This window comes from Gossypium hirsutum, chromosome A11 (genome assembly GCF_007990345.1).
Source record: "Gossypium hirsutum isolate 1008001.06 chromosome A11, Gossypium_hirsutum_v2.1, whole genome shotgun sequence".
NCBI classification, from domain to species: Eukaryota; Viridiplantae; Streptophyta; class Magnoliopsida; order Malvales; family Malvaceae; genus Gossypium; species Gossypium hirsutum.
In genome coordinates this window covers 24,181,099-24,199,750 of record NC_053434.1, presented here as the reverse complement: position 1 = coordinate 24,199,750, position 18,652 = coordinate 24,181,099, and the positions used below count along the sequence as shown (strand labels likewise).

At 32.0% G+C, this 18,652-nt stretch overlaps 1 protein-coding gene across 1 annotated transcript; it reads right to left on the bottom strand.

Annotated features, from left to right (window-relative positions):
• Positions 1–1,261: 1,261 nt before the first annotated feature.
• On the bottom strand, positions 1,262–6,021 carry LOC107895700 (la-related protein 1C). The gene is made up of 6 exons (XM_016820937.2): positions 5,208–6,021; positions 3,585–4,104; positions 3,336–3,495; positions 3,139–3,229; positions 2,162–2,233; positions 1,262–1,957 (listed from the first exon to the last, which is right to left on the bottom strand). Exons 1-6 carry the CDS (start codon positions 5,658–5,660, stop codon positions 1,682–1,684), a joined length of 1,572 nt encoding a protein of 523 aa, XP_016676426.1. The 5' UTR covers positions 5,661–6,021; the 3' UTR covers positions 1,262–1,681.
• Between the last annotated feature and the right edge of the window lie 12,631 nt (positions 6,022–18,652).

Genomic DNA, 18,652 nt, shown 5'->3' with positions numbered 1-18,652 from the left:
AAATAGAAATTTCTTTCATCTTTAAAGTTTAAATTTAAATTTTCAAAGTTTTTGAAAATAAAATGTATTTTCAATAATATATTTCTCAAAATCTAAAAAACCCATAAAAATGGTTGTCCAAATATGTAGCAATTATCAGATATACCCTAAACTTTTGGGTAGTGAGTACTTTGTGTGTCTTCTGTTTTTGTGCAATGCAATGTAGTAGTACATATGCAACACAAATCGGGTAATATTTGCTGCCCAAATATTGAACAAAAGCTTGTGTTTGGTTTCTTTTTCCTTGTAGAATGGAATGAGATGGTCTATGGAGCCTAGTAGTCCTGAAAGAAAAAGAGGGAAAGGGACTTATTTGCTTTTCCTTTTTTTTTTATATAGGTACAGGAAATTATTTCATAAATCATTCATATCACGTTATTTATGTGCCTAATTAATTAAATTTCTCTGTCCCATATTTATTTTTACCAAAAACTTCCAAATTACCTAATTTATTTTTCTCCAAATCAGTTAAATTATTTTATTTGCTTGGCTAAAGCTTGCCGAGAATCCAGGATTTCCAGCTAAAACTACTTCAAATGTCAGACGGAAATACAAACATCCTTGTGAGTGTTTGGCTAAATGACACTTGATAATTCCTTCTTCTTTTTTTTATATATGTATATATTCGATAAAACCAGTGAAATATGAACGGAAATACAAACATCTCTAATTTTTTGGAACTCCATTTGACTCAGCTTAGAAAAATCCATGTATATACGAAATACTCGCTTCTTTATATATATAAGAATCGACCAAGTGCTGAAAATGAGAGGAGCAACTTAAAGAATTGATTTGGCATAGAAATGGTATTAATTTGTAATTCCATAATCACTGATTCTTTCAGTATCTTTCCGGTCTCATTCAAAGGTGGTCGTTTCTTAGCATCACTGCCATTGATGAGATTGCTGTAAATAATGGATTCTTGGCAAACCACACCTGTCCAATGCCAGCAAGCAAATTAAGGCTATTAGGTCTTTCAATAGATTTGGAATAAGATTTTTGTTCACTACCATAGAAAAAATATATGACATGGAGAGATTTAGTTGGTTAAGCTCATAGATGATGTGGTAAAAAAAAGGAGTATAAATAATGTCTCCAATCAAATAGGACTAAGAAGACTCATCACAGCCGGTCCTCGTCTTCCAGGGTTTGCCCTACCAATTTTATGCAGCAAATGCAAGTCCTTAGATAGTAGATACACTATGAATTAACACAGTACATAGATGAGAAATGAATGCAGCTCTTTCTTGGTAATTGTTAAAGCAAGGAAAAAGGAAAAGATGGCTACGAGTAGCAATGGGAAGCATATAAAAAATTCCCCCGATCTTAACGTCCACCGCTCCACCACTAATAGTAGTAAAGCCAAATGTAAAATCCCCCTAAATTTTAAATCCATTACATATAGTCACCACAATTTCGAGCTACTATCTCAGGTCTAAAATGTTCTAATTCCCCATTTTTTTTTCTAGGAATTCTAGAAATTGCCTTTCCTTTCCTTTCTAGTCATGTTTTCCCAACTTAGCAACCTGTAAGATAAATCATATTCCATCATGCCAAGGCAAAAACTGATGTCTTTCAAATCACCCTCAGCTCCCAGAAAGTTTAGCAAGCATAAGCTCTCCAATGCACAATTAGTTTATTATTAGTTACTCGCTGCCACACTTTGAGCACTCACAGCTGTTCCCTCACTGCTGAATACCTGTGACCGATTATTGAACTCCCCAGATGATGATCTATCTGATAGTCCAGCACAAGCATCTTCTTGGTTCCTTGAACCACTCACGTCAGCAGTTCTCTGTTCCAATGAAATATCCTGAACACGGGCAACCAGCATATCCTGACCAGACATGGCAGGGAACTTAACAGAAGGTGGCAGGATCCATTTCATCCAATCAATCCGCTTCCTTACTTTTTCACCCTAAAATGTAAATTCATAAGTGAGTAAAGAAAAAGAAACAGCATCATGTGGAGCTCAGTTCTAACAGAACATCAAGTTGTAATCTGTATGCACATATGTGCATGTCTTGAAGACGGATTAGAGAAGCACATATTAAGGGGAAACATTTCATTATTGACCAAGCAGTGAGGAACATACAACCCAGGACTTCAATCTAGAAGATACCTGCACTTCCACAACTGTTGAACTTCGCAGAGCATCCCGTATAAGCTGAATATTATCTGTCAAAAGCGAAACCTGAAAAGAAGAAGCCATAGAAAATGTTGCTTTTGCAGAGAGTCCTAAAATAAGCTCACCTTCTAACAGTAGGCATAGCAATAGCATCAGCATACATTTCACAAGAAAGAGATGTAAATTTTAGAAACCAAACACAAAAGCTAGACTTCCAGAGGAAGAGTATATCACTTCTACCTATAGGACTATCATTGCTCACTACCTTACCTGGCAAAAGGTTTAAACATTATATGATCAAATCCTAAAATATTTAATTTAAGAGAAAATTTCACAGAATAATCAAGTGAGTAAATTTACACCAAAAAAGAGTAAAACTTCAACTGGTAAAAGAAGAATATCATCTATCTGACACAGGCAAATTCTGCTCAATTAAAAACGTTAAGTTTATGATCATGTAAAGAATATACAATTTTTAATATTTAAAAATTATAAAACTTAAAAAAAAAAAAAAGCAAAGTCGTTACCCGTTGTGGTTGATCCAGCTCTCCATGAATTAAAAAAAAAAAACCATTGGTAGAATTAGTTGGAGCAAAAGCAAATGGAAGGACTACAAGATCCAATGTACCTCAATACAAGTAATGTAGACAGGTGCCTATGCACTAAATATCTCTAAAAATAGAGATTACTTTGAATAGTATCTAAAGGGTGGGCATGAATGCGTATAAGTGGGAAATGTCCATTTATAGCAAGACATGTATGAATTTGTAGACCGTATGAGCATGTGTTAACTGAATGCTAATGTAATGTATACATATACAAACAAGAAGAGAGTATAAGAAATTGTGATTTCTTCATCATTGATGCATATAGATAGTCAATGATAGACACCTAACATGCGACATTACCTTTACCTAACAGGATATCACAATCAGAAAATGAAACCAGCTCCAAAGCCTCTAGAAGCTTACCTTTCTAAAGCCAGCTATTAATTTAATAGGAACCCATCCCTGGTCATCCATGTTCTGCCGCAAGTAAGTGTCCTTGATAAGATTTTCATCACTACCATAAAGATACAGGCAGTTAGCCTCTTATCTGACATAAATACCAAGATGTTGCCATAGAATTAACCAAGCTGGCCTAAGTCAACATGCAAAAAAAGTATAACCTGAAGTAATAATCAATCTGATTCACTATGTTAGCATGCAACTGGCGGTCTGGAGGCTCTGGAGCAGGGAAAAGCACTGGGGGCATTGGAGCAACAAATGGCACACCTCTAAGTGATTCTGGAGGAGGAGCAGGTATGAAATAAAATTGAGATGCCAATTCTGCAAGAAGATAGAGAAATAGGGAAAACTTAGAATTCCTCCCTTCCTCAACCAGAAAAAGCAAAAACAATTAGAAAAATATAGCTTACCAGGATATCCTACAGGAGTGCCAAATGGCCGTACAGGTGGAGGAGCAATAAATGGTGCAGCATTAGGAGGTGGAGCTGGTGGCTGATGCCTCATTAACCTGGGAACAACTCTTGGTTGCATATGAGCATCCCTGCTATTAAAGTTTCGACCATTCCAGTCTTGATTTCCTAGGGCGGGATTGCGCCTACCTCCATAATTCTGATGGTGAGAGCCATCTCCTCGAGGACGCTGCCCAGCATTACGATGTCTGAATGAATTCCTTGGGTGATCATTACCAGCCTGTGACACAAATCCACTTCTCTGTATCCTAGAAGATGGGCCATTCACAGGTGCTTCAACTAGAGGACCTTCAGGTGGTGGCTGCAGGAGTCCACCACTAGATGCTGAGTTATTACTATTTCGCTTCATTGACCTCTGGCGTGCAGGCATTGCATGGTTTGGTGTTGAATTTAAATTCAATTTTTCAACGTTCTTGGCTTGTTTCTGTGAAGATGATAACACTGATGTGCTTCCACTCCCCTACAGTTTATGGGACGTAGCAAAACCATCAAGACTAAGGCTCCATTTGGGTTTAACTACAGCTGCGGTACAGTGCATTTGGAGTGCTGTTTTCTCCAAATGCACCATTGTTACCCGTTTGGCAAACACCAGTGCAGTGGAAAGTTAATCACAAATCTCACTGCACTCTTAGTGACTGGAGCATTATGGGTCCAGCGAACACTGATGAAAATTGGACAAGAGTGTGCTTGTCTTTTACATTTTTTCTTTTGTCCTTGCACTTTTAGGATTTATGTATTGTAGTAGATAAATATATATTACACTATTATCATATGACATAATTTATTGTTATTTCTGTTAAAAATAATACAATGAATATTATAAGTATTATTTCTTCAAATGTTAAGTGTTTTGTTCTATTTTTTAAATTTTTAACACATAAATTAAAATTCTTATTTTAATGTAAAACAATGTATAAATATTTTGATAGAATAAAATTTTTAAAATAAATATGAATACATAAAAATAATTTATAGATATTTATAACTTCATACTAGTAATAGTCATTTCCATTTTCATTTTCATTCCCATTTCATCGCTAGCACTGCATTTGGATCCAAACACATATGCCACCATTAATTTAAATCTCACTGCTACAGTAACTAATCTCACCATCATTGTTGTTTTCCTGATCTCATTGGAGCTAATCTCATTGCCAACCCAAATTGACCCTAAGTAGCCTCAAAGTCCAAACAAATCCAATTTACATGATATAGATCTTTGAATAAGTAAAGATCTATCATTCAGATTCCTTCAAATGATAAATAAATTCATGCATAAAATCTATTATTCAGATTCCTTTAAATAAGACAAAATTCAAGTAAACCCTAAAGTTAGATTAAGGGTTTAAGATACTTACCATTTTTCATCCAAATAAGACTCTCTGTAGTTAATTTCTTGCTTACCAAACAGATAACTAAACAAGTTGGAAAACTAATTTCACTTACATTCAGTTCATTTGAAACATTTATTTTCAGCTACTTAAAAGTTGGTAACAGAACATTCGAAATGATAACGATTAAATTGAATTTAATAAAGAAGGCCTTAAAATTTTAGAAACAAACCTGGGAAAAGGGGACAACAGAAGGAGATCCATCCGGTAAAGCTCTGGATGAATCTGAAGAGGGTTTCGAAGAAACCCTAGCGGACTTAGACAAAGCAGGCCACGCGTCGGCCTCTATAACGGGACCAAACTCGGTAGCGCCGTCGGAAGGCTTGTTCCAAGCTGGCCTCTTACCGGCATTGCCATTGGGCCCAGCACTCACGTTGTCTACGCCTTCGCCTTCGACCGCCGTGGTAACAGGTGGTTCAATCACAGCCGTCGATGACGAAGAAGATGAGGAAGGCGATAAAGGAACACCAGCGAGCGGTTCCGATTCTCCAAGGACGATTTGGGACCAGGAGGCAGAAATAGGCCTCGTGGCAGGATGTGATTGGTCAGGGCAACCGGGAGAGTGATTAACTGCTGTCAGCACAGCGGAGGTACTGAAATTAGCCATATTAATATTTGCGCCCATATAAAACCCCGATTACTTTTAATTTTCTAAGGGGAAAAGTTCATCGACGGAGAAAAACACTTGAAAACAGAAAAGAAAATGTTGATTAGTAAATAAAATTTAAAAAAATAATGGGGCGAGAAAGATGGAAAGTGAGTTCAATTCAATGCTCTGGTTATGAAAATTTTGGGATTTTTCAGGAAAAAAAATGTAGGGATTTAATCGAAGAAAGACGAATGCTACAATAATAATAATTTAAAAAATAGAAAAAGGGGAAGAAGAGGAACGGAGGCTCTGTAGGACTGTAACCTCGTCTACTCTCTCTCTGTAACAGTTTTGCTTTCCTTATTTCACGTTTTCAGTATTCTTTGAAATTTAGCTTAGTAAATACGTAAGTTAGAATCCAATAAAAATATTCCACGTAACCATGTTAACGGGGTCATAAACCATCGAATAGCTGAAATATATTATATTTTTTTACAAAAATAAATTATGTTTTTTTTTAATATTTTAATATAAAATTAATTCGCCGAATTTGAAAAAATTTGTTAGATTTTAAAAAATATTTAGAATTTTTAGCTGATTTTTGAAATATTTAAGAAAATAGATCAAATTAATTCTATAAGATGATTTTTTAACTTTTTAACACACCTCTTTTAGTCAGATAATTAAATATTAATAGTTTTATCTTCAAATCACAAGTTTAATTTCTCTTCTACTTCAATTTGTATTTTTATTTAATTTGTTTGAAGCTTTACTTTTATTTTAAATTACTATTTTTAATATATTAACTCTTTTGGTTAGATGATTAATTAATAGTGATTTTATCATTGAGTTTCAAGTTTCGATTCCTTTTTTTAAATACATTTGTATTTTTTATTTGATATTGTTTTAAGCTTTTTTATTTTTAACTGTTTTTTAATTAATAAATATATTGTTTTCAAATTATTTATTTTTAATTTATCTTTTTAATTAATACTCTTTTACTTAAAAATAAAATAAGTATTGCAAATTATATAATAAAAAATATATTTTTGATAAAATTAATATTTATCATTATATTAAATATATTTTATTTTGTAAAAACATCAACTAATATTTTTTTTATATTTTTTCTTTATATATAATATTTATATGTGAAATATTTACTTTCTCCACCTATATTATGAGTATGATGATTTCTAATATTATAAAATTAAATAATTATTTCAAATATCATTATTATTTTTATATGTAAAATATTTCAAATATCATTGTTCTTTCATCCACATTATAGATATGATATTTCAAATATTTTTATAAGTGAAATATTTCAAATACACATACAAAAATATATAATACTAAAATTTACAACACTCGTGATATGAATTGAAAAATAAATATTACACATATAAAAATTATATTTACTAAAAATGAATATTTATAATAAATATTTTATTTTATAAATAAAAAATTTATTAATTAAAAAATTAAAAATTTTAAAACAATATATTTATTAATTAAATAAAAATATAAATATGCTTAGAAGAAGAAATTAAACCTAGGATTCAATGATAAAATCATTATTAGTTAACCATCTAACCAAATGGGTTAATACGTTAAAAATAGTAACTAAAAATAAAAGTAAAGTTTGAAACAACATGAAATAAAAATATAAATATGTGTAGGAGAGAAATCGGACCTGGGACTCAAAAATAAAATCACTATCATTTAATCATCTGACCAAAGGAGCTGATATATCAAAAAGTCAGAGAGTGTACCCTATAAAAAAGTTTTCCCTAAATATCCCAAAAATTGACCCAAAACCTTAAAAATTTTCAAAATAAACATTTTTTTCAAATTAAAAAAAATCAATTACTTAAAATTATGACACGAAAAATTTATAAGAATATGTTGGAGAAAAAATTTGAGAAACTAGGTTGTTTTTCTAAAAATTTATTGATCTACACTGTTTTTGGAAAGAGAAAGGAAAACGCACCTTGTAGGACGTGTTTTCAGGAGAGAAAATAAAAATGCATCCTACAAAGTGCATGTTCATTTATGTGGCAATGAAAATGCGCCTTGTAAGACGTGTTTTCACTTAGCTAATTCTTTTCCTTACGGTTGGAAATTAGAAGTTTGTAGATTTGTTTTTGTTTGTGTACATGGTTATAGTTTTAAGGAATGTTTGAATTTACGATGGTGTCGTGGAGTTGGGTGACCTACAAATTTCATTTTCCATTTGAGTATAGAGCCATCCCCTGGGAACCAGATCACGGTTCAACTCAAGGTCCCAGTTGGCGGTGATTATATGGTCTAAAGTTGAAGTGTAACTTAGGCTTGAAGTTTACAAAGGTTATGTTGTCAAAGAATGAAGCATAACCTGGGCCCCAATTGACAATGGTTAGGCAGACACGACAACCAGTTTTTCCTCGTCAGAGGAAGATGCTTTATAAAACCCAAACAGGCGTACGAAGAAGAAAACCGCAATGGCCTTTTAGTATAATGAAGTATTTCATTTTATCCATGTCCACCAAAGGTGGTGGCCCCGTTATTATAACATGTGACATAATTGGGGTGTAATATGTTTTACTAACAGAGTCATTGCTTTTGGTGGATATGAACAACATGAATTACTTGATTATATTGGAAGGCCCCTGCGTTTTTCTTCCTCACACTTTTTTATGAGTTTTATAAAGCATGCTCCTATGACGAGGAGAAACTGGTTGTCTTGTCCGCATAACCATCTTCAACTAGGGCCCCAATTATGCTTTATCCTTTGACAACATAACCTTTGTAACCTTGAAGCCCTAGTTACACTTTAATCTGAGATGGTATAATCACCGCCAACTTGACCCTCGAGTTGCAACGTAATCCCAGCTTCCCGAGTGATGGCGTCATACTCACACGGAAGGTGAAATTTGTAGGTTATCGAGCTCCATGACATCACTGTGAACCCAAGAACCCAAGCACAACTTAAAATTATGATTATGTCTTCCTTAAAGCAAGAGAAAAACAAATCTTTAAACCAAAATTTCAACACGCAAGAAAAAAAAACAATTTAGAAAAGACTGAGATGTGGGTGAGTAAGGGATAAAGAAGGAGCATTTATATAGGGGATGGGGCGGGGTATAAAGGAAAAAAAATTTATCTCGGGAATCCCAAGTTGTAGGGGCTCAAAAGTAATCAAGTTAGGCTAGTTGAAATGGCCAGAGAGGAAACGCTCCTTGTAGGGGCGTTTTCATCTAACATGGCAGTAAAAACGTGACCTCATTTGCATGTGCGCATAAAATAAATGATTTTATAAAATAATTTTAAAGCGCGGTTTTACTACAAACGTACAAATTACTTGTAATATTTGTAATGTTACAATGGAACACTGGAGTATTCTAAGGATCGAACCCAAAGGAGATGGCGATTGAGTGATAAATAGCATACATTATAAAGTCTAAGTGATTACTAATATGATTTTTATAGTACAGCAAATCATAACAAGAAAATTTTGTAAGAAAATTAAATATGCTAATCTAATAACCAAATTATAAATAGTACTGTAACACCCCTAACCCGTATCCGTCACCAGACTAGGGTAACGAGGCATTATAGAACATAAGTACAATTCTGAACATTCTCATGTTAACACAGTTCTTATTCATATATATATACAGATATATCATTAAATTAACTAATTAAACTATTCAATGATTAAAACAAAATTTACACATAATGTACTATTTTAAACTAAACAAAAACCAAATTAATCTTTACTTATTCGACTGGCCAAATTACCTATACAAACTTATTGATTTCGGTTAATTAACAAGCCACATAATTAAGCATATTTTTATTTTATAACCAAAACATATGTTCAAAGAATATTATATACATATATATCTAGAAGTCATGCACTTATATATATATAATTGCCACGCCATGTATAAAAGCATACCAAAATTATACATTAATAGAACCCACAAAACTATATACACATAATCACTCAATTTGATCAACTTATATTCGACATTTGTACATTATATCATGTGCAATCAATTTTTATAATCGTAATTAAAGTACTAACATATACATTATACAACTTTCATATAACATTAAATCACTTTAAGTGCACATACATTTACCATGCAAACCATACCAACAAAATCAATTCATATTCGAACATCCACGTATCTCATTAACATTTTTAAAACATTAATAATCAAACCAATTTCATTCATTAAAACATAACATAACCTATTTATCCATATCATTTACGAATACAAGCACATAACATAACTTATAATCAACCATGGTACTCGGCATAATAATCAAAATAAACTTAAACTATAATTTAACCAACACCGAACTCAAGCATAGCAATTAAGCCATTTTCGCATGGCTCACATTTAACATAGACCAAAAATACTATTCCAAAACATAATCTAGTCTATACATGTCATAGGTTCGAAAATTCACTTATTAAAGTACCGAAGACAGTCAATAGTGTGAAAGACTTTGCTGACGATCCCCGAGCTTGTAACTTGAATCCAAAATCTATAAAACAGAATAAACATAACACACAGAGTAAGCTAACTTAGCTTAGTAAGTCATAAGCAAATAAACATTTCAATAATATTATCAACTTAATTAAAACAAACCAAATATCATTATATATCTAAATATACTTCCACACATTTACACAAACTCACAAAACAAAATTAAACTTCGTATACCAACATCACTCATTTGACCAAATATACAAGATCAGATATAATATCACATATGTGCTTACCTATATGGCCAAATATGCAAGAACAAATTTAATATCACATATGTGCTTACCTATATGGCCGAATATGCAAGATCAAATTTAACATCACATATGTACTTACTTATATGGCCGAATATACAAATTCAAATATAATATCACATTTGTGCACACTTTCATGGTCGAATATTCAAGATCCAATACAACATCACATATGTACATACCTATGTGGCCGAATATACAAGGTCATTTAGGTCAATTTTACTTGCTCAATTCCCACATCAACTTGAAATCTTATAGGCATAGGCTTGAAAATAAATCACCTATAAAACCTAGGTTTTTAGGTCTATTCGATTTAGTCCAATTTATTATGATTTAGTCCATTGTCCAAAAAAATCAATTTACCCACATCTTCATCAACCAACCTCCTTTTTAGGTTTAGCTACTCATGCTAAAAATGAAGAGAATGGATATGGAAATGAGAAGCAAGGAAGTCATTGAAGTGAAGCTTAAGAAAAATATAAAAGTTTGGATTTTTATACAAGAAAACTTAAAGAACATGAAACTAAAGGCATTCAACAAGAAAATCTAAAGCAGTAAACATAAAAAGAACAAACTTTAACTAATTTAAAGTAAAAGAAACTGAAATACATTAGACTAAAGCTAGAAATATCTTACAATCAAGGTACAATGTGTAATGACTAGATAGTCACGGATATCGAAAAGTGTATTTTTAGGTCTTTGTTTCTGTAAAACGGATTCGTAAATATTTTTTAAAAATATTTACGAAGTTAATTGTGTGGTTAATTAGGTTTTGGCTAGGTGAATTAGCTTGAATTATAGGTAATTAGGTATAATGACTAAATTACATAAATAGTAAAAGTTTAATTATAGACTAGAGAGAAAGTGAAGGACTAAATAAGTAATTAAGCCAAATTTTGAAAAAAGTATGGTAATGGAAAATTTCATGTGTAATAATAATATACATATATTATAATAATTATATACATTTACTTATTATTTAAGAAATTATTATTATATTATTATATTATTATATTATTATAACTAAAACAAATAAATAAAGAAACAAAAAGAATAGAAAGAACATAATAGAAAATGAAACAGAGAAGGGGAAAGGAGAAAGAAAAAGAAAAGGAAAATTTAGGGTGTTAAGGTTCAAACTCAAATTGGTAAGTCAATTTAGTCTATTTTCTTGAAAGTTTCATGTTTTTAGAATCTTAGAACTAAATACTACTTGATTTATGTGGAAATTTTAGAAATCATTAGATTTTTAGATGATGTTCATGTTGAATAATTTAAGTAGTTAGGGTTAAATTGATAGAATTTTAAGTTAGAAATGGAAAAAGGATTGAATTGTAAAATAAAATTTAAGTTTTGAGTAATAAGGACTAAATGTGGAAATTTTCAAAATTTAGGGTTTTATGGTGAAATTAGAGAGTTACGTTTAGTTTAAATGGAAAATTGAATGAAAATATAGAATAAATAGTGAAGAAAATAAAGTTAGTTTAGGTTAGGGACTAAATTGGAATTTAGGCAAAAGTTGAATATAAATTGAAATATTCAATGTGAAATTGTGTTGTATTGATGATTTTTAATTGTTTAATTTTTGTAGCTAACGTTGTACCAAAACCTCGACTAAGAAGGGAAAGAAAAAGTCGACGAAGAGTAGTTGGAAATTCTGGTTTGTATTTCTATAATACAAATTTAATAATTAATTGTTATAATTATTACTTAATGTGTATGGTAAGTGAATTGAGGTAAGTAATTGATATGATGATATTGAATTGAATTGAATTGATCTAATGAGTGTATGTGATTATTTGAATTTATATGAATATTGATTGAAATTGAAAAGTGATTTGAAACCCTATTAACGGTATCGGGCTGAGTCGGATATAGATGGCATGCCATAGGATTGGAAGAGTTCAGGGATTATTTCGACTTTGAGTCGATTAGACACTGGGTGTCACATTAATACTTCGGATAAATTCAATTAGGTACTGGGTACCAATTTACTTCGGCATAGCCGATGAGACACTGAATGTCAACTTGATACTTCGATTTATCCGATAAGGCACTAGGTGCCAAGCTAGTGTGTTTTGGTTGGATTCGTGTATCCGTCCGAGTCATGTTAATAGGGGTAAATGAATAAAACAGTGTTGTGATTGAAATTGATTGGAGAATTGAATTATGGTTGAAGTCATATGAATTATGTTTAATTATGAAAAGCTATCTGGGATAGAAAATTTTCGTGCGCAGGTTAGGTTAAAGTCAGACTGACGATTCAGCATCTATCAGAGATCCCGAACTCAAAACATGGTGAAGTATATTACTTTTTGATGATGGCATATACCTAGGATGTGTGTTTGTCATTTTGGGAAATGTTTGTAAATTATGTTGTAATTTGATAATGGTTGGTTATATATATATGATATGTTGAAGTTATCAAATGATAAGTTTTAGTAGAAAATTAGTATGAAATTAGAATTGGTTTGAATGGTGTTCAATTGGATTGATTTGAATAATATATGTGAAGTGCCTATGAGGGTACATTGAATAGGTCATTAAATTGATTGTTTTGAATTGTTTTAGATGTATTTGAATATGTTTTGGATTGGTTGAACTATTGGTTTTTGAGTTGCTTGTTGCTCAAGATTGCAGGGTTGGTAAACTTGATGTTTAAGGTTCATTTTGAGTCCACACGGCTATCACATGGGCGTGTGGTTCAGGCGTGTCCAAGCAAACTGCTCAGATAATTTCACACTGGCAGAGACACGGGCATGTATCTCATCTGTGTGAGGCACACGGTCTAGGACACGGGTGTGTGGCTGGCCGTGTGACTTAAGTCAGGGAGTTACACAGGGTCGGACACAACTTAAAACACAGGCATGTTTGATAGCCACACGGACGTGTCCTTTGACCATACAGATGTGTGACCCCTGCACCTAGGAAAAATTTTAAAATTTCACGAAAAACTTCTAAAGTACCTAATTTGGTCCTAATTTTTTTCTAACACGTTTTTTGAGACTCGAGGGCTCATTAAAAGGGCTATATGATTGAATTTTGTTGTTTATGTGTGAATATTTATGTAATGTTTGTATTTGATCTAAAAGGTCCGGTAATGCTATGTAACCCTATTCCAGTAAGGGATAAGGGTTAGAGGGTGTTACACAATGACTGAAAGTGTAAATAAATATAAGCTAGAGTGATAACTAATTTAACCAATACTAAGAACACTAAGAACAAGAAGTACATGTAGAAAAATAAACTTTAAAACTAAGAAAGAAGAAAAAAAATGAAAACCTTAGAAAAGGTGCAGAAAAAATTAAGGAAAAACCTAAAGAAACTAAGGCTAAAACTAAACTAATGCGTGTGTCTCTCCTCTTCAGCCAAAATTGGTTGTTTTAGGCTAAATGCTGATGAATTATTTTTGCCAAAATTACCCTTATACGAGCCTTGGGTGATTGGTGGACCAGATGGATAACGACTACCCTTTTTGTCCAATTTTGTTCCCCTCACGATGTCAGTGTTGCGATACCCAGAAGAGGATATTGTGATACCTCAGGAAATTTCAAATTTTGGGGTTTTCTTTGAAGGGTGGATATAGCAATATCCAAAATGGATATCACGATACCACCGATTGTGGTCTCTAATCTTCTATGTTGTTAGATGTATCACGATTCCAAGGTATGGATATTACGATACCCTTTCCTTTGGTGTCGTTTTCGCTCGTTTTCAATCTCCAATACATCTCGACACCACTCAACCACATGTTAGGCCCCCCAATGATACCATTGGCCAAATTAGGTCACAAAATAAGTAAAAATGAGACATTTACACTTGTTAACTAAAAATCTAAAAATTACGAAATACTCTGAAAAAACGTTACTTTACTGAACTCAATTACTTCAGTATATGCACACAACCAATGAGCATCGATGAGAAGAGCTAATGACTACATGGTAACTCATGCAATGAAAACACTAATTTATTCATTTTTTTTCTATAAAGTGTAAGTTAATATTAATTATTGAAGTAAGATATATTATAATACGCAAGACAAAGTTTTAATTTTTTTCGAACCTTCTGAGCAATTCTTTACTTTCTAAAAATATTGTACTTAACAAATGGACGAAGGAAAACTTAAATGAAAAAATAACATAAATAATTGTAAATTTTAAACTCACGATATGATTTTGTACCAATCAAACCAATTTAATAAATTTGTTTCGTATATTTTAAATAAGTGTACATTTAGGGTGTAAAACAAAGTATATAAAAATTAAAAAATTAAAAAATAACATAATCATCAACGTCCCGAATGTGTGCTATAATCAAATGGGCGTTGGGCACGCTTAGGGTTCTGTCGTAATATTTAAGTTGGCGACTCTTCATTGATTCGTCTTCTTCTTCACGTGCACGTCAGGGTTGATTGTCACAATCAACTGCTTCGCCCATCGTTGACTGCGACCATGTCGTAGTTGCCCATCGTACATCCCCCATGTTTGAGTCAATGGTTACAAAGATAACCCACCTAGGTAGAACAAAGATGTTGGTAGTGTTTGTGATATTATCATTGGATGACTATATGATGTCACATGGGCCGCTTGTGGATGAATGGTGAGAATTTTAGGTGATACTAGATACGTCAGTGTTGTTGGCGGGACCGACATGTAATATGATACAGTGGGTGGCAGTCGTGCAAAATATATCCCTAAAGAAGGTGTTGATGTAGGGAATGATTGCGTGTGCTATAGTGCTTGTGTAAAATAAACTAGTGTTGAATGTGTTGATGCAAGAATGATTGTACATGCTGTAGTGCTTGTGTAAAATAAACTGGAGTTTAAGGTTTTGATGCGGGGAATGAATGTGCGTGCTGTAATGCTTGTGACAAAAAAAAAGGTTAGACCCAAAAATAAATTAACCATACTGATTGAGAGGTTACACGACAATTGGGTCATTAGGTGCAGATGAAGTAGATCTTGATCTCGCCACAACATCTTCTCTCGATCTAGGATTGATGGGCCCTTGTCTTGGCCTCTTGCGGCGACATTGTCTACTCCTTTTTAAAGCCGCCAATAGATACGACTTGTCGTTATGCCTAAATCAGTCCATGTAATCTAGAGATGTCACCAACTCCAATGTGAGAAATGGTTCACGCGCTGAATGTTGGAATGTTGGCCAACTCCTTTTTGAAGCTACCACATTTTGATATACTTATTGTGGAATGTTGGTCAAGCTTTCTTGAGTTTCCCTTGCAAGTTGATCTTATGCAGGTCATCGAGCTCTTAGGTGGCGGTGGAATACGTTGCGTACACCCAAACTACCACATCACTTGGTTAGATTCATACATCACGATTGTTGCAAAAATGATCAATCTCACTTTAACATGTCAAATCTTTTGATTGGCCAAAAATTCAATTGGGACACATTCTTGAATACTTGGATCCGCATATGGCAACCGTACAAACTTTAGTACAAATTTCTAAATTTTAGCACATGTCTAATATTAAATTTCAAATACTAGAATAAAAAATCGATAACTTTGAAATTTATAAACTAACCTCCTTTTTGGTTTGTTGATCTAATGCTAGTCGAATATCCTTGAGCTCGGTCGATATACCGTTGTGTCTCGCAGGGTTATTCCACCTTTTCAAATAATATGTTATTTCAAAATTACAATAACGAAAAATAAAAATGATAATGATATTATCAAATGAATTTTACCATATTAAGAGTGGGAATTCGTAAGAGAATTTCACTCAGGAGCGTAAAAATGGAAGAAGGAGCATAAAATAGCCAATTTTAAATTTTTTGGATATCATCCCTCAACACATTTCTCGGTATAATGTCACTAGCACCGCTGATCCCCAACTAAGTCATTCTGCTTCTTTCAAGTCTAGTAGTAGTAGTCACCTTAAATGTACCAGATTGTGAGATTTATCTATCATTAGCCAACCCTCGATCAACCTCAAGATGAGTGCATGTGCAAATTGTTCCTTTTCAACACCACTCGCAGAAGCCTCGATAGTTTGAAAATTATCCTCCAACCACTCGATCCGGCTACCCCTAAATTTGTTCGACACCTTCCCTAATAGTTGCTCACATGTTACACTACAATCAACACTAATAACTGGCCTCATAATGACTTCCCCATTGACCAGTAGACGAAGTTGTAAACTAACGTCCCCTAGTGTAATTATACACTCGTCGTATGGAAGATGGAATGTGTGTCTCCGGTCTCCATCTTTTGACCAAAGCACTGATAAGTGGGTGGATCCAATTTAACCCCTCTGAGCATGTGAGCCACGTATAAAAATCTTACATCTCGCAAGTGTTCATAAATAACATTCAGTGCACCTCCACTTAAATTGTTTATGTACGTCTCCAAAATTAGACCTTCGAGCCGAGTATATAAACATAAAAAATTAATAATCTAAACAACATAATAATTAACTATTTAAAATTAAATAATTTAATAAATTTTCTTATCATTTGTAATTGAACGTCGGAGATATTTTTGTCATCCAAACAAATAAGTTGATTTGCCGTTTAAAAATTATAACGAATAAAAAAATTAAAAATATAATTGAGGATTGAGAATATAGGATGGAAGAATGAGTATTGGGTATTTGGTTGCAAAGAATGAAGTTTGAAAGGGTTTATATAGGAAATTTTATGACTGTTGGAGCCCATGTAGCCGTTAGAAAAGTTACAATTGAAAGAAAAATGTGCCCTACAAGGTGCCTTATAAGACGCATCTTTCTTCCTCTCTTCAAAAACAATACAAATTAATAAATTAAAAAACAAAAAAAAACTCTTAATTTCTCAAAAAATTTTCACATATTCTCATAAATTTTTCATTACTACACCATAACTTTTAAAACCTAACTTTATCCAACATTTTAAAAAAAAAATCAAAGTTTTGTTTGATTCTTACGTGAAATTTCAATAAATATATATTTTGTATAAATTATTTTTCACCCATATCACCACCCACACCAATATATGGTTTAAACAAATAAAATTCGAGATTCCAAAATTCTTAAAGCTTTGCTTAGCATTTTTGAGTAACACTTTCACCGCAAATCATGATTCTAAAGAAAATTGGTAAACCAATGAGATTCTAAGCAAAGCCAAAAACATAAAAAAGTACTTTTTAATAAAATTATTATTTATCTTTTTTATTAAATCTATCATATTTAAAATAAGCAATCTATTTTTTCAAAAGCATTTATTAACAACAATAATAAACATTATCAATTTTTCAAAAGTATATTTTCGCTATTTTTTAATCTCAACAATAAACTAACCCTAAGTATAAGTGATAAAATAGACCTGAAACTTAGAAAACCCATCCTTATCAATCCAAACTCATGACAATTTTAATTTAAAAAATTTCAAACACAACAATCCTAACCCAATAGTTGAGGAGCATCCTAAACATTGTAATATATGATTTTGTAGGTTGATTGGAAAAGAGGATAAAATTTATGAGACAGTTTAAGTGGGGAACTGCATTTGACTTTGGTGGCAGAGTGAGCTATCATCTAACGAAAGAAGGCAATTATATTGTTGGTGGCTGGCTTCTTGACTTCCACATCCTGGGACTTTGCTCTACTTTTTCATCTCAACTACTTTTACTAGGAAAGTACCACTACATCAATTTTCTATTAACTTCCTTTTCAATCCATTAATCTCCTCTCTACTTTTTTAAATCTCAAATTTTATATTTAAATTTAATTTCCTGATATGAAATATCAAAAAATTTTATGACAAAATTTAATAATTAATTAAGCTTTTAATTGAAAACAACATCCAATTGAACTTTTAATCGAATATAAGCAATCAATTAAGCCTTATATTCATTAACTTTACCATGTGGCATGCTAAGATTGTGCTACATGGCAAAATTTGGTAATTTTCTTTAAATTTTGTTAATTTTTTAAATTTTTAGAAATTTCTAAAGTTATAAAAATTGAAAAATATATAAAATTTTATTAAAAATAATAAAAAATATTTAAAATACTTAAACTTTCAAAAAGTCACAAAAAGTAAAAACAGATAAAAATGAGAAGTTATAAAAAATATTAAATATATTAAATATATTAAAAATAATATAAAATTGCAAAAATATTAAAAATATAAAAACTATTAAAATTATTATAAGAATTGTAAAAAATTATATAAATTTATGAAAACAAGTTTGCTTGGTTTGCTAACATGCCAAATAAAGAGTTGATTGTTGAGA